The 13792-nt window shown below is 49.2% G+C and overlaps 1 protein-coding gene across 2 annotated transcripts in view; it reads left to right on the forward strand.

Annotated features, from left to right (window-relative positions):
- The window catches only part of LOC146869285 (E3 ubiquitin-protein ligase TRIM39-like), a 114558-nt gene that overhangs the window by 13652 nt on the left and 87114 nt on the right, over positions 1-13792 (forward strand). For both annotated transcript variants that reach the window (XM_085646989.1, XM_085646994.1), the window contains one exon: positions 5012-5242. In XM_085646989.1, the coding sequence (XP_085503115.1) occupies positions 5012-5242 (231 nt within the window). The remainder of the gene's footprint in view (positions 1-5011; positions 5243-13792) is intronic.

A 13792-nucleotide genomic window follows, 5' to 3' on the forward strand; every position in this document is an offset into this window, starting at 1 on the left:
GAGACAGCACAGGAGCACAACCTTCCACCTGTATACTAGGGACTTACAAGAGCACAACCCTCTTTCTGTATACTAGTGACAGCACAGAAGCACAACACTCTACCTGTATACTAGTGGCACACCACAGGAGCACACCCCTTTAACTTTATACTAGTGGCACTGCTCAGGAGCACAACCACCTACCTTTATACTAGTGAGACAGCACATGAGCACCAACAGAAACCTCCACCTGTATACTACTGACACAGCACAGGAGCATAAACCTCTTCATGTGTTCTAGTGACACATACAGGGTCAAAACAGTCTACTTGCATATTAGTGACACAGCACAATAGCACACTATTCTTCCTGTATACTAGTGACACAGCACAGGAGCACACACCTATACCTGTATACTAGTGACACATACAAGAGCGCAGCCCTCTACCTGTATATTAGTGACAAAGCACAGGAGCACACTCCTCTACCCATATAGTAGTGACACAGCAGAGGAGCACAACCCTCTACTTGTATACTAGTGACACATACAGGAGCTCAACCCTCTACCTGTATATTAGTGACACATCACATGAGCACCAGCAGAAACCTCCACCTGTATACTACTGACACAGCACAGGAGCATAAACCTCTTCATGTGTTCTAGTGACACATACAGGGTCAAAACAGTCTACTTGCATATTAGTGACACAGCACAATAGCACACTATTCTTCCTGTATGCTAGTGACACAGCACAGGAGCACACACCTATACCTGTATACTAGTGACACATACAAGAGCGCAGCCCTCTACCTGTATATTAGTGACAAAGCACAGGAGCACACTCCTCTACCCATATAGTAGTGACACAGCAGAGGAGCACAACCCTCTACTTGTATACTAGTGACACATACAGGAGCTCAACCCTCTACCTGTATATTAGTGACACATCACATGAGCACCAGCAGAAACCTCCACCTGTATACTACTGACACAGCACAGGAGCATAAACCTCTTCATGTGTTCTAGTGACACATACAGGGTCAAAACAGTCTACTTGCATATTAGTGACACAGCACAATAGCACACTATTCTTCCTGTATACTAGTGACACAGCACAGGAGCACACACCTATACCTGTATACTAGTGACACATACAAGAGCGCAGCCCTAGTGACACAGCACAGGAGCACACACCTATACCTGTATACTAGTGACACATACAAGAGCGCAGCCCTCTACCTGTATATTAGTGACAAAGCACAGGAGCACACTCCTCTACCCATATAGTAGTGACACAGCAGAGGAGCACAACCCTCTACTTGTATACTAGTGACACATCACAGGAGCACAACCCTCTAACTGTATACTACTGACATCAAGGAAGAACAACTTTCTACCTCTATACTAGTGACACAGCACATAAGCACAAACCTCTACCTGTAAACTAGTGACATATACAGGAGCACGACCGTCCACCTATATACTAGTGACATAACAAGAGTACAACCCTCTACCTGTATACTAGTAACATAAAGGAGGAGCACAGCCCTCTAATTGTGTACTAGTGCCACAGCACAGGAGCACAACTGTCAACCTGTGTAGTGGCACAGCAGTCCAATCCCCCACCTGAATACTAATGACACCACAGGATCGCAACCCTCCACCTGCATATTAGTGAAACGTTACAGGAACACTAACCTCCACCTGAATACTAGTGAAACATCGCATAAGCCTTCACCTGTGTCCTGGTGAAACACAGCAGTATAACCCTCCACCTATGTACTAGTGACACATACAGGAGAAAAAATCATCCACCTGCATACTAGCGACATAGCATAGGAGCACAAACCTACACCTGTATATTAATGACACAGCACATGAGCGCAACCCTCCATCTGTACACTGGTGGCACATCACAGGAGCTCCCCCCTCACAGCACGGGACCAAACACCACTACCTCTATTCTAATTGCATATCTCAGGAACACAGCCCTTTACCAGTGTTCTAGTGAAACATCACAGGAGCACAACCTTCTAGCTGTATACTAGTAATACACCACAGGAGTGCAACCCTCCACCTGTAAACTAGTGGCACAACACAGAAGCAGGATCCCCTACCTGTATACTACTGACATCTATAGGAGCTCAAACTTCCACCTATATACTAGTGACATATACAGGAGCACAACCCTCTGCCTGTGTTCTAGATGCACACCATAGGAGCACAACATGTATAGTATTGACACATCACAGGAGCATGACAAAGCACATGAGCATACCTTTCTTATCTGTACACTAGTGGCACACCACAGGAGCAAAACCTGCTGCCTGTATACTAATGACACACCACAGGAGCACAAACCTCTACCTGTATACTAGTGACACAGCACTAGAGTATATCCGTCAACCTTTATAGTAGTGACATATTACAGGAGCACAACCATCTGCCTGTATACTAGTGGCACAGCACAGCAGTGCAACCCTCCACCTGTATACTAGTGACACACCACAAAAGCACAGCCCTCTACCTGCATACAAGTAACACATACGGGAGCACTACCTTCCACCTGTATACTAGTGACACATTACAGATGTGCAGTCCTCTACCTGTATACTAGTGACACAACTTAGGAGATCTTTCACTATTATACAGGTGGAGGGTTGTTCTCTTGTACAATGCCACTAGTATGGAGTTGGAGGGTTGTGCTCCTGTGATCTATCACTAGTATGCAGCTAGAGGGTTGTGATCCTGTGCTGTGTCAATAGTACACTGGTAGTGTGTTGTGTTTCTCTGATATGTCACGAGTATTCAAGTAGAGGGCTGTGCTGCTGTGTTGTGTTACTAGTATACAGGTTTAGGGTTGTGCTGCTGTGTCAATACTGTCCAAATAGGGGGTTGTGCTCCTGTAATGTGCTACAGTGTGACAAACCTCACCTGATAACACACAGGCTCCTGCTCTAGGTCACAGTGTGACGTACCTCACCTGATAACACACAGGCTCCTGCTCTAAGCCACAGAGTGACGTACCTCACCTGATAACACACAGGCTCCTGCTCTAAGCTACAGTGTGACGTACCTCACCTGATAACACACAGGCTCCTGCTCTAAGCCACAGTGTGACGTACCTCACCTGATAACACACAGGCTCCTGCTCTAGGTCACAGTGTGACGTACCTCACCTGATAACACACAGGCTCTAAGCCACAGTGTGACGCACCTCACCTGATAACACACAGGCTCCTGCTCTAAGCCACAGTGTGACATACCTCACCTGACAACACACAGGCTCCTAGCTACAGTGTGACATACCTCACCTGACAACACACAGGCTCCTGCTCTAAGCCACAGTGTGACATACCTCACCTGACAACACACAGGCTCCTAGCTACAGTGTGACATACATCACTTGACAACACACAGGCTTCTGCTCTAAGCTACAGTGTGACAAACCTCACCTGATAACACACAGGCTCCTAGCTACAGTGTGACATACCTCACCTGATAACACACAGGCTCCTGCTCTAAGCCACAGTGTGACGTACCTCACCTGATAACACACAGACTCCTGCTCTAAGCCGCAGTGTGACAAACCTCACCCGATAACACACAGGCTCCTGCTCTAAGCCACAGAGTGACGTACCTCACCTGATAACACACAGGCTCCTGCTCTAAGCTACAGTGTGACGTACCTCACCTGATAACACACAGACTCCTGCTCTAAGCTGCAGTGTGACAAACCTCACCCGATAACACACAGGCTCCTGCTCTAAGCCACAGTGTGACATACCTCACCTGATAACACACAGGCTCCTGCTCTAAGCTACAGTGTGACATACCTCACCTGACAACACCCAGGCTCCTGCTCTAAGCTACAGTGTGACACACCTCACCTGATAACACACAGGCTCCTGCTCTAAGCCACAGTGTGACGCACCTCACCTGATAACACACAGGCTCCTAGCTACAGTGTGACATCCCTCACCTGATAACACACCGGCTCCAGCTCTAAGCTACAGTGTGACAAACCTCACCTGATAACACACAGGCTCCTGGCTACAGTGTGACATATCTCGCCTGATAACACACAGGCTCCTAGCTACAGTGTGACATACCTCACCTGATAACACACAGGCTCCTGCTCTAAGCCACAGTGTGACGCACCTCACCTGATAACACACAGGCTCCTGCTCTAGGCCACAGTGTGACATACCTCACCTGATAACACACAGGCTCCTAGCTACAGTGTGACATACCTCACCTGATAACACACAGGCTCCTGCTCTAAGCTACAGTGTGACGTACCTCATCTGATAACACACAGGCTCCTATCTTGGGATAGGACAAGATTTGTAATCACCCTCCTCACCCATCTTCTATAGGAATTGCTGAATTGCTGACAGAAACCAGTGCAGTAACATTGATGTATCTGGTAGTTCTCCATTCAATAACAGAATACGCATCATTTTTTTATGATTCTGAATGGGAAATAACCACACCAGTGATTCCCCCTCACTCTGTATGAGTTCCTTAGTAGGACACACCCTGTGCATCTCCTTCTGAACGCACATTTCCAGTGTCCTGGCAGGGCAGGGGCAGCCTGCACACCACCTACATCCTCTCTTTCATCCCAAGGGCTCAAACTTCCTGCCCCCCCCCTCATCTACATTCTATTGTGCTAGTCACATCCACTCACACTTGACTTCAGCCAGTCTCCACTCAGCCTGTCTCTAGGTCTTTGACTGTCTCTGCCAGTGGTGGGTTCGCTTCCTTGCACTTTCTTCATGGATCTAATGTCTCTGCAGCCTCACAAATTCTGATCTCCCTACAGTTCTTGAGGTGTCTGAGGACAGGGGGAGGGCAGGAGTGGGAGAAGGATGTAAGACAGTAAAAATGAAGGTAGTAAGAGGCTGCAGTTCAGAAATTGGGAGAAGCACGCTAGTGTTCTGAGTTTTTTAAAGTAACCATCACCCCTCGACCCTCCCCCTGACCTTTTTAATATCTAACCAGCTTTTGTGTCTTTGCTTACGACAGGACAAGTTAAGAACTGAGAAGAATAAAATTGAATCTGGGTTTGAAAAACTGCGGCAACTCCTGAAAGAACACGAGCAAACACTTTGTGAAAAACTGGAGGAGATGGAGAAGAAAATTACCATGGTAGAAAATGCAAATATCACCAAACTGTCCAATCAAATCACCTCTCTCAACGCCCTGATAACAGTGATAGAAAAGAAGTGCGAGGAACCAGCTTGGGAACTCCTGAAGGTGAGATATCAATCAATCAATCAATCAATCAATCAATCAATCTACTTGGATTTGTAGAGCGCGGCTAATCACCCGTGAGGGTATCCAGGCACTGGGCTCTTGCTGGGATCAGTTGAAAAGCCAGGTCTCGATTCCTTTTCTGAAATCAGGGAGAGAGGATGATGTTCGGAGGTGCAGGGGAGGTTGTTCCAGGACTTTGCAGTGAGGTAGGAGAAGGAACATCCTCCACTGTTGCTTCGGTGGATGTGGAGAGTGTGAGCGATGGCGAGGCAGGTGCAGGACAGGTGTCTGGAGGGTTGGTGGAAGTTCAGGCTGATGTATGCTGGTCCTTTGGTTGTGGACGGCCTTATAGGCATCGGTCAACATCTTGAATTGGGATCTTTCACGGATGGGGAGCCAGTGGAGGTTCCTGAGTTGTGGGGTGTGGTTCCTCCCAGGAAGGTCCAGGATGAGTCTGGCAGTTGAGTTCTGTATCGTCTGGAATCCATTCAGGATTTGGATGATGAATCCTGCGTAGAACAGGTTGTCGTAGCCCAGCCAGCTGGTGACTAGAACTTGAGTGACAGCTTACCTGGTGTTGATGGGGAGCCATCTGAAGATCTTTTGGAGCATGTGGAGGGTGAGCAATCAGACGGAGGAGACTGCATTGATCTGGTCTTTCATGGTGAGTTTGCTGTCCAGGGTGATGCTGAGGTTGCGTGTGTGGTCTGTCGGTGTGGGTGTGCGTCTGAGTTAGGAAGGTCATCGGGTGTCGTTCCACAGGGAGGTGTTATTCCCAGAATATCAGCCCTTCCGTCTTATCCATGTTGAGCTTCAGGCAGTTGGTCGTCATCCAGTCGGTGATGCTCGTGATGCAGTTGTGGGAGTTGGTCCTGGTGGTGGAAGGGTTTTCTGTGAGCGAGAGGATGAACCGGGCGTCGTCTGTGTAGGATATGACATTGAGGCCGTGGGTTCTGACGATGTCGGCCAAAGGCGTCATGTACGTGTTGAACAGGGTGGGGTTCGTCCTGTGAGGAAGGATGTGATCCATTTGAGGGCATCTCCCTGGATCCAGATGTGGTGGATTCTTTTGATGAGGTTGTCTTGAGATACGGTGTCGAACGCTGCTGAGAGGTTGAGTGGGATCACGGCCGCTGTCTCCCCACGGTTGAGGAGGGACCTACTGTCATCGGTGGTCAGGGCAGTCTTGGTGCTGTGGTTGGCATAGAAGCCAGTTTGGGAGGTGTCCAGCAGATTGTTGCTCTCCAGGTGCTCGTGAGTTGGTGATTGATCCCCTTCTCAAGGACTTTGGCTGGGAAGGGGAGCAGAGAGATGGGGCGGTAGTTCTTGAGTTTGCTGGGGTCGGCGGAGGGTATCTCGAGCGGCGGTCTGACCTCTGCATGTTTGCATTGATCAGTAAAGGTGGCTGTGGTGATGAATGTGTTGAGAATAGAGGTGGTGGGGGCAGGGGTCCTTGGGTGCTCCAGAGTGGATGGAGTTCATGGTGGCTGTGGTGCTCTGTGTGGTGAGCGGATGGTTGGGTGTGGCATCAGTTGAAATGAGGAGGCTGTAGAGGTAGTTGTTAATGCAACACACCAGGCAATTCCAGTGAAAGTAATTAACATGGAAATGAAAGAGCAAATTGTGAAAAAAGCTGAGCCAGCATCTTAGAGAATTGAAAAAAAACCGAATTCCTCCTTTTCTAAGAAGTTTGAAAATATTTCTGTTCTAAAGCAGTTACTTTTTTCCTGAGACAGATGACCACTTACGTTTGCGTTCACCGATCTTGTGTTAGGGTGAACAGCTATATAACTAGGCATTTGGAATAAGTAGTGAAAAGCTCACTGTTTATATCCCGCCCCAGATAAAGATTGCCACAGAAAACGCTTTAGTTTGAAGAAGAGTGACAATTTTATATCGCAGGCAACCCTTGGTCATATTTCAGTGTGTGTCATGAATGTCTGCAAATTGCTGCCCGGCAGCAAAAGAAATTTGATTTATAACTGGATTCTCATGAAACCGTGAAAGACAATTAAATTCCTCACCAATTTGGCTTAGGGTGGGATTAGAGGTATAAACCTCCTTATTGTGGTCATAAGCTATCACTTTTGACAGTGAGGCTCTGCTCAAATAGGCTGATTAGTTTACAACCCAGAAGCTTCATGAGAAATAGCTCCATGTAAAGGGCATTAGATGAGGGTGACAGAGAGCATCCAGAACATCCCACCGAGGGCGACAGGGAGCATCCCTTCGAGGGCGACAGGGAGCATCCCTTCGAGGGCAACAGGGAGCATCCCTCCATGGATCCCTCCATGGGCGACAGGGAGCATCCCTCCAAGGGCGACAGGGAGCATTCCTCAGAAGGCAACAGGGAGCATCCCCCCGAGGCCGACAGGGAGCATCCTTCCGAGGCCGACAGGGAGCATCCCTCCGAGGGTGGCAGAGATCATCCCTCTCTGGTTCCACAGCCAGTTCTAAAACAGTCTAAGTTGAAGTAGTTTATAATGACCATGACCTGTCAATGTTGCTATAAACATGTAATTTACCAGTTAATCCAAGCACACGTTCAAATGCCATTTCTGCTTTTAAGGAAAATAATAGATAGTAGAGCTATGTTTCCCTTTGTGACCAATTTGGGAATCAAGCTCACCACCAGTGTAGATAATGTTTGGCCCATAGTTCTGTGTCAGTGATGAGAAATGAAATGGGTCCAGTAAGACCCACAGTCCAAGGGAGGGTCATCCGTCTCACAAGAGAGGGCCACCCTTTCCTCCTGCTAGAATGATGGACCCGGACCTGTTGATATGACCTTGCGACTCAGTCTAGGATGCTCTCCCGTGACCTTTTGATGTAGCCTCTCTTACAGATACAGGAAGATGACTCCTGACCTGGTGATGAACCTCTTGTGTCAGTTGAGGACGATGGCCCATGACCTGTTGTTGAACTCAAACGGTCCTATATGTTTGGGTTATCTGATGATAGGGGTCCTGCGCTTGCTACTTCCCACTAAGTCAGTAATTCTGCTATCTTAGATTTTCAATAGACCATACACAGATGTGGGGAGAAGTGCCCTACAACAGAAGGCTTCTCTATTCTATTGGCAGCCTACAGCTCCTCTATTCTATAGGCAGCCGACAGCTCCTCTATTCTATAGGCAGCCAACAGCTCTTCTATTCTATCGGCAGCCTACAGCTCTGCTTGCAGGGGTTCTTTCCAGGTTGCCCTCACCTGTAAGGAAGCGGCAGTCAGGCATCCTAGCTCTGGACCTGGTTCAGTGTTTACAACTGTGAACCTCGTGTGCACTGTAGTTGCTATATTGATTCACAACAAATGACTACACCTCGAGGACCAGAATTTGTGATATAATACTCTGTGACATCACAGCTTTTGGGAAGAGCTGAACATAAGACTATCATAGTAATTCATGACCATCAAAGATGTAAGTGGTGTTTTAGGTTCGATATGATTTAGAATGTTTCAAAGAAAAATATCTGTTCGAGGCATATGAGCTGCAGATTACTCACTTTTGCATAGATCGCCATCTGGTGTTGGGCCCGGATGTTTGCAGTTTGTTTTTCCTCTTGGAAAGTCTTTGGAAGTCACGAGGTCGGTGACTCCTCCTTTGGATCGTATTGCGCATGGGCTTCGGCTCCATCCTCAGATTGTTTTTTTCCGCCATTGGGCACGGATGTAATCTTCGCGCTCCGGTTCCGAACAGTTTCCAGTTCGACGATCGACGCGGAATCCTCACCCCACATCGCGGTATTGTTTCGATCGCGATCTCCTCAATCAACACACCTTCTCATCGGCAAACCTTCGGTTCCAGTCGTCGACGGCGGCCTTTGGGGCTACCCAAGCTCCGGTCCCGGCTGATGAAAAGAACTCCATTCAAGAAGTGCCCTCGATGTGGGTCCAAATTCCCCCACACCGATCTTCATGAGGTATGCAACCTCTGCCTCTCCCCTGAACACGAGGCTCAAGACTGTCCGGCCTGTAAGTCTTTCCGATCGAAAAAGACCATTCGGGACCGAAGAGCCAGAAGGAACATGGCACACTCCTCGACCTCCGTTCCAGTCGATATCTTCGAAGACGACATCGAAGATCCGGGACAGCAGCGCACCGAAGAGGACCTCGTCAGTGCTTCCGAGGCCGACGAGTCAGATGTGGAAGACATCACTCCGGCGCAGAGGGTCGTGAGTACTATACCCCCCCCCCCCACACCCCTGCCAACACCCAAAAAGGCTTCGGTCACGCCTTCGCCTCCGGTCCTAAGCAAGACCAGAGATACTGCTTCACACACCCCACCTTCGGGCCCGGTGAAGAAGCCAAGTAAGCCTTCCGGCGGCTCGGGCTTGTGCCAGCCTACCAGCGCTGCCGAGAAACACACTTTGGCACCGAAAAAGAAACTGGCCTCTACCTCGACACCGAGCTCCGCACCGAAGCCCTCGGGGTCGAAAACCAGCTCTTCCGTACCGACGCCATCTTCGGTACCGACCAAACCCCATAAGGCCCTCGGCACCGACACTTCCAAGTCGAAGCCCATCTCGGCGCCGACCAAGAAATCGGAGGTTCCCAAGCCCGGTGCTAAGCAAACTGGCACGGAAAAGCCTAAAAAGACATCGGTCCCGACGCCTTCGACGCCGACGGCCCAAACACTTTCACAGGAACTATTTACACCGGATCCCTTGCAAAAAACTCTCACCAAGGATCCAAAAACTGGACATCTGGCACTCACTTCCAAAAAGAGATATTTGGACAAACCGGCTCCGCCTCCACCTCCAAAGAGGAAGGACTCTGCTACCTCTCCTTTCAGAATACCTTCCCCACCTCCTCCACCTCCTCCACCCTCTCCACCTCCACCTCCTCCGCCTTCTCCACCCCCACCTCATCGATCTCCTACCCCGTCTCCAGACGATGATGATCAGGGGGACCCATATCAGGTTATAGGGGATGTGCCCCAAGACCCCACCCCTACAGGATCCCCAGACCCATGGGACGACTACAATAACCCAGATATCCCCGACGTCCCACAAGATGACCTTTACCCTTCCAGGCCATCTCCACCGGAAGACTCATTAGGGTTCTGCCATCTACTTCAAAGGGTGGCACACTATCACGGGGTAGACTTGCACACTGACCCCGTGGAGGAGGATTTCCTCATCGACACATTTGATACCACACATAGGTCTACCTCCATATTACCTATGCTTAAGCGGGTGGTAAAGCATGCGGCAGAGGTTTTTAAAGACCCAGTTAGGGCCAGGGTCATATACCCACGCATAGAAAAAAAATACAAAGCTGCCCCCACATATCCTACATATATCAAAGGGCCAGCGCCACTAGATTCCCTAGTGGTTTCCACTGCACGAAAAATAACAAATTCCCAGGCGTCAGGCGAAGCACCACCACCTGACAAAGAGTCAAAGCTCCTGGACGCATCAGGAAAGCGCACTGCGTCACAGGCAGCCAATATATGGCGTATCGCCAACACCCAAGCGCTACTGGCCAGATATGATAGGGCACATTATGATGAATTAGAAACCATAATGCACCACCTCCCTGAAAGATATAAAACTAGGGCCAATGAATTAATTCAAGAGGGTAAGACAATCACTAACACCTCTATACGCTGTGCCTTAGATGCAGCAGACACAGCCTCCAGGGCCATTAATACTAGCGTCTTCCTCCGTCGCCATGCTTGGCTAGGAATATCAGGATTAAAACCAGAGGTACAAGCCTCCATCCTTAAACACCCCTTTGACCAGGAACACCTATTTGGCCCAAAGGTAGAGGAGGCCCTGGAAAAAATGAAGAAGGACACGGATACGGCGAAGTCCGTGGGAGCCCTACAGTCACACCCTCCTAGGCGCTCTTTTCGCCGCTCTTCCTTTCGAAGTACCTCTAGAGGCTACTCCTCAGATACCGCGTCCACTTCCTACAAATCCCCCACTCAGTCTACCTTCCCAAGGGGTTATCAAAGAGGCGGCTATAGGGGAAACAATAATAAAGGCAGATGCAAAACAAATACCGCCCGCTCTGCCACACCGCCTACCCAATGACTTCCCCCCGCTCCCTCCAGACCATCCCACTCCGGTCGGGGGTAGACTTCAAAATTTCCTTCATGTCTGGGAGACCATCACCTCAGACAAATGGGTGACGCAAATTATTTGGTCAGGATACTGCCTGGAATTAACGTCTACCCCCCCAAACATTCCACCCAGGCAACGCCCAATGTCACAATAACATTCCACATTACTAAAGCAGGAGGTAATCTCCCTCCTACAAAAACAGGCAATGGAACACGTTCCCGTCACTCAACAAAATTTAGGGGTCTACTACCTATATTTTCTAATACCAAAAAGGGACGAGACTCTACGACCTATTCTAGATCTCTGGCCCCTAAACACATACATACACTCAGACCATTTTCACATGGTAACGCTTCAGCAGGTACTTCCGCTCCACTCCCAGAACGATTTCCTCACCACACTGGACTTAAAAGACGCATACTTCCACATTCCAGTACACCATGCTCACAGAAAGTACCTCAGATTTGTAGTGGACGGACAACACTACCAGTTCAAGGTGCTCCCATTCGGAGTCACAACAGCACCACGGGTATTCACCAAGTGCCTAGCGGTAGTGGCGGCACACCTCAGAAGACAACACATTCACGTCTTCCCATAATTGGACGATTGGCTGATAAAAGCCACTTCATACAACCAATGTGTACACCACACCGCCACCACAATCCAACTACTTCACCAACTAGGCTTCACGGTGAACCACCAAAAGTCCCAGCTAACACCATCCCACATAAAACAATACCTCGGTGCCACCATAGACACCTCAAAAGCAATAACCTACCCCAATCCGGCCAGGATTGCAAGCATTCAGGCTTTGCAACACAAATTCGTACTTCACACTCCCTTCCAGCAAGAGTGTTTATGCAACTGATAGGGATGATGGCCTCTTGCATTTTCATAGTGCCTCACGCAAGACTCCAGATGCGTCCACTCCAAGAGTGCTTAGCGCGCCAATGGAACCAGGCCCAGGGACAACTGACAGATCTGGTGTTGGTAGACGGTCGCACCCATCGCTCTCTGCAGTGGTGGAACACCACAAACCTTTCCAAAGGTCGACCGTTCCTGGACCCGGTTCCCCAAATAATACTAACAACGGACGCATCGCTCTCCGGCTGGGGAGCTCCTCTATTACACCTCACAGTGCAGTCCACATGGACACCGCAACAAAAGTTACTCCATATCAACCATCTGGAGTTACTAGCAATCTTTCTAGCCCTAAAATCCTTTCAACCACGGATTGCAGGCAAGGCAGTCCTCATTCGCACAGACAACATGACGGCCATGTATTATATTAAAAAACAAGGCGGCACACACTCTCCACAGCTCTCTCAATTAGCACAGAGCATATGGAGATGGGCAATTCCACACAAAATCTTTCTCCTAGCTCAACATGTCCCAGGAGTCCAAAACACCGTGGCAGATCTGCTCAGCAGACAGATACAACAGATCCACGAGTGGGAACTTCACCCACAGGTTCTTCATCCGTTCTTTCAAATGTGGGGCAATCCACAGATAGACCTCTTCGCCACCCACGAAAACACAAAATGCCCAAGCTTCTCCGCCACATACCCACACCCATTGTCCAAAGGCAATGCGATATGGATGTACTGGTCAGACAGATTTGCGTACGCCTTTCCGCCTCTCCCACTCATTCCATTAGTGGTGCGAAAGCTACAACAGCACTCCCTCACACTAATCCTAGTAGCTCCAACGTGGGCCAGACAACCGTGGTACACCATGCTGCTTGAACTCTCAGTAGTACCACACCAAAAGCTACACCTCTCACCATGCCTCCTAACCCAGAACCATGGAGAGATCCAACACCCGGACCCAGCGCAGCTCAACCTTGCGATCTGGCTCCTGAAATCCTAGAATTCGGGTACCTAAATCTTCCCCCTGACTGTATGAACGTCATCAGAGAAGCTAGACGCCCTACCACTAGAGCCTGCTACGTTGCCAAGTGGAAAAGATTGGTTGTTTATTGCCATAACAACACAATTAATCCTCTAGACACGTCTATACAACACATCATATGCTACTTACTCCACCTACAAAGGTGTAATCTAGCCTAAACCTCCATTCGGCTACACCTTGCAGCAATTGCAGCTTCCTTACAAAACAGGCAGCAGCTATCACTTTTCAGAGTACCTGCCATTAACCCCTTCGATGCTTGTGACGGAGCGGTTCCGTCATGCGCGACGGTCGCGCTGTGCGCATGACGGAACCGCTCCGTCACGGCCCCGCCCACGCAACGAACCTTCAGCACGGCGCTGGAAATCCGCGCCGCACTGAAGGTGTTAAAGCCTTCATGGAAGGCCTCAAAAGAATAATTCCCCCCAGAGTACTACCCTCACCTGTGTGGAACTTAAATATTGTTCTCACAAGGCTGATGGGGCCTCCCTTCGAACCTTTGCATAAATGCGAACTGCAATTCCTCACATGGAAAATAGCTTTCCTTGTAGCCATCACTTCCCTTAGAAGGGTC

The sequence above is a fragment of the Triturus cristatus genome, chromosome 1_1 (genome assembly GCF_964204655.1).
Source record: "Triturus cristatus chromosome 1_1, aTriCri1.1, whole genome shotgun sequence".
In the NCBI taxonomy this organism is placed as follows: Eukaryota; Metazoa; Chordata; class Amphibia; order Caudata; family Salamandridae; genus Triturus; species Triturus cristatus.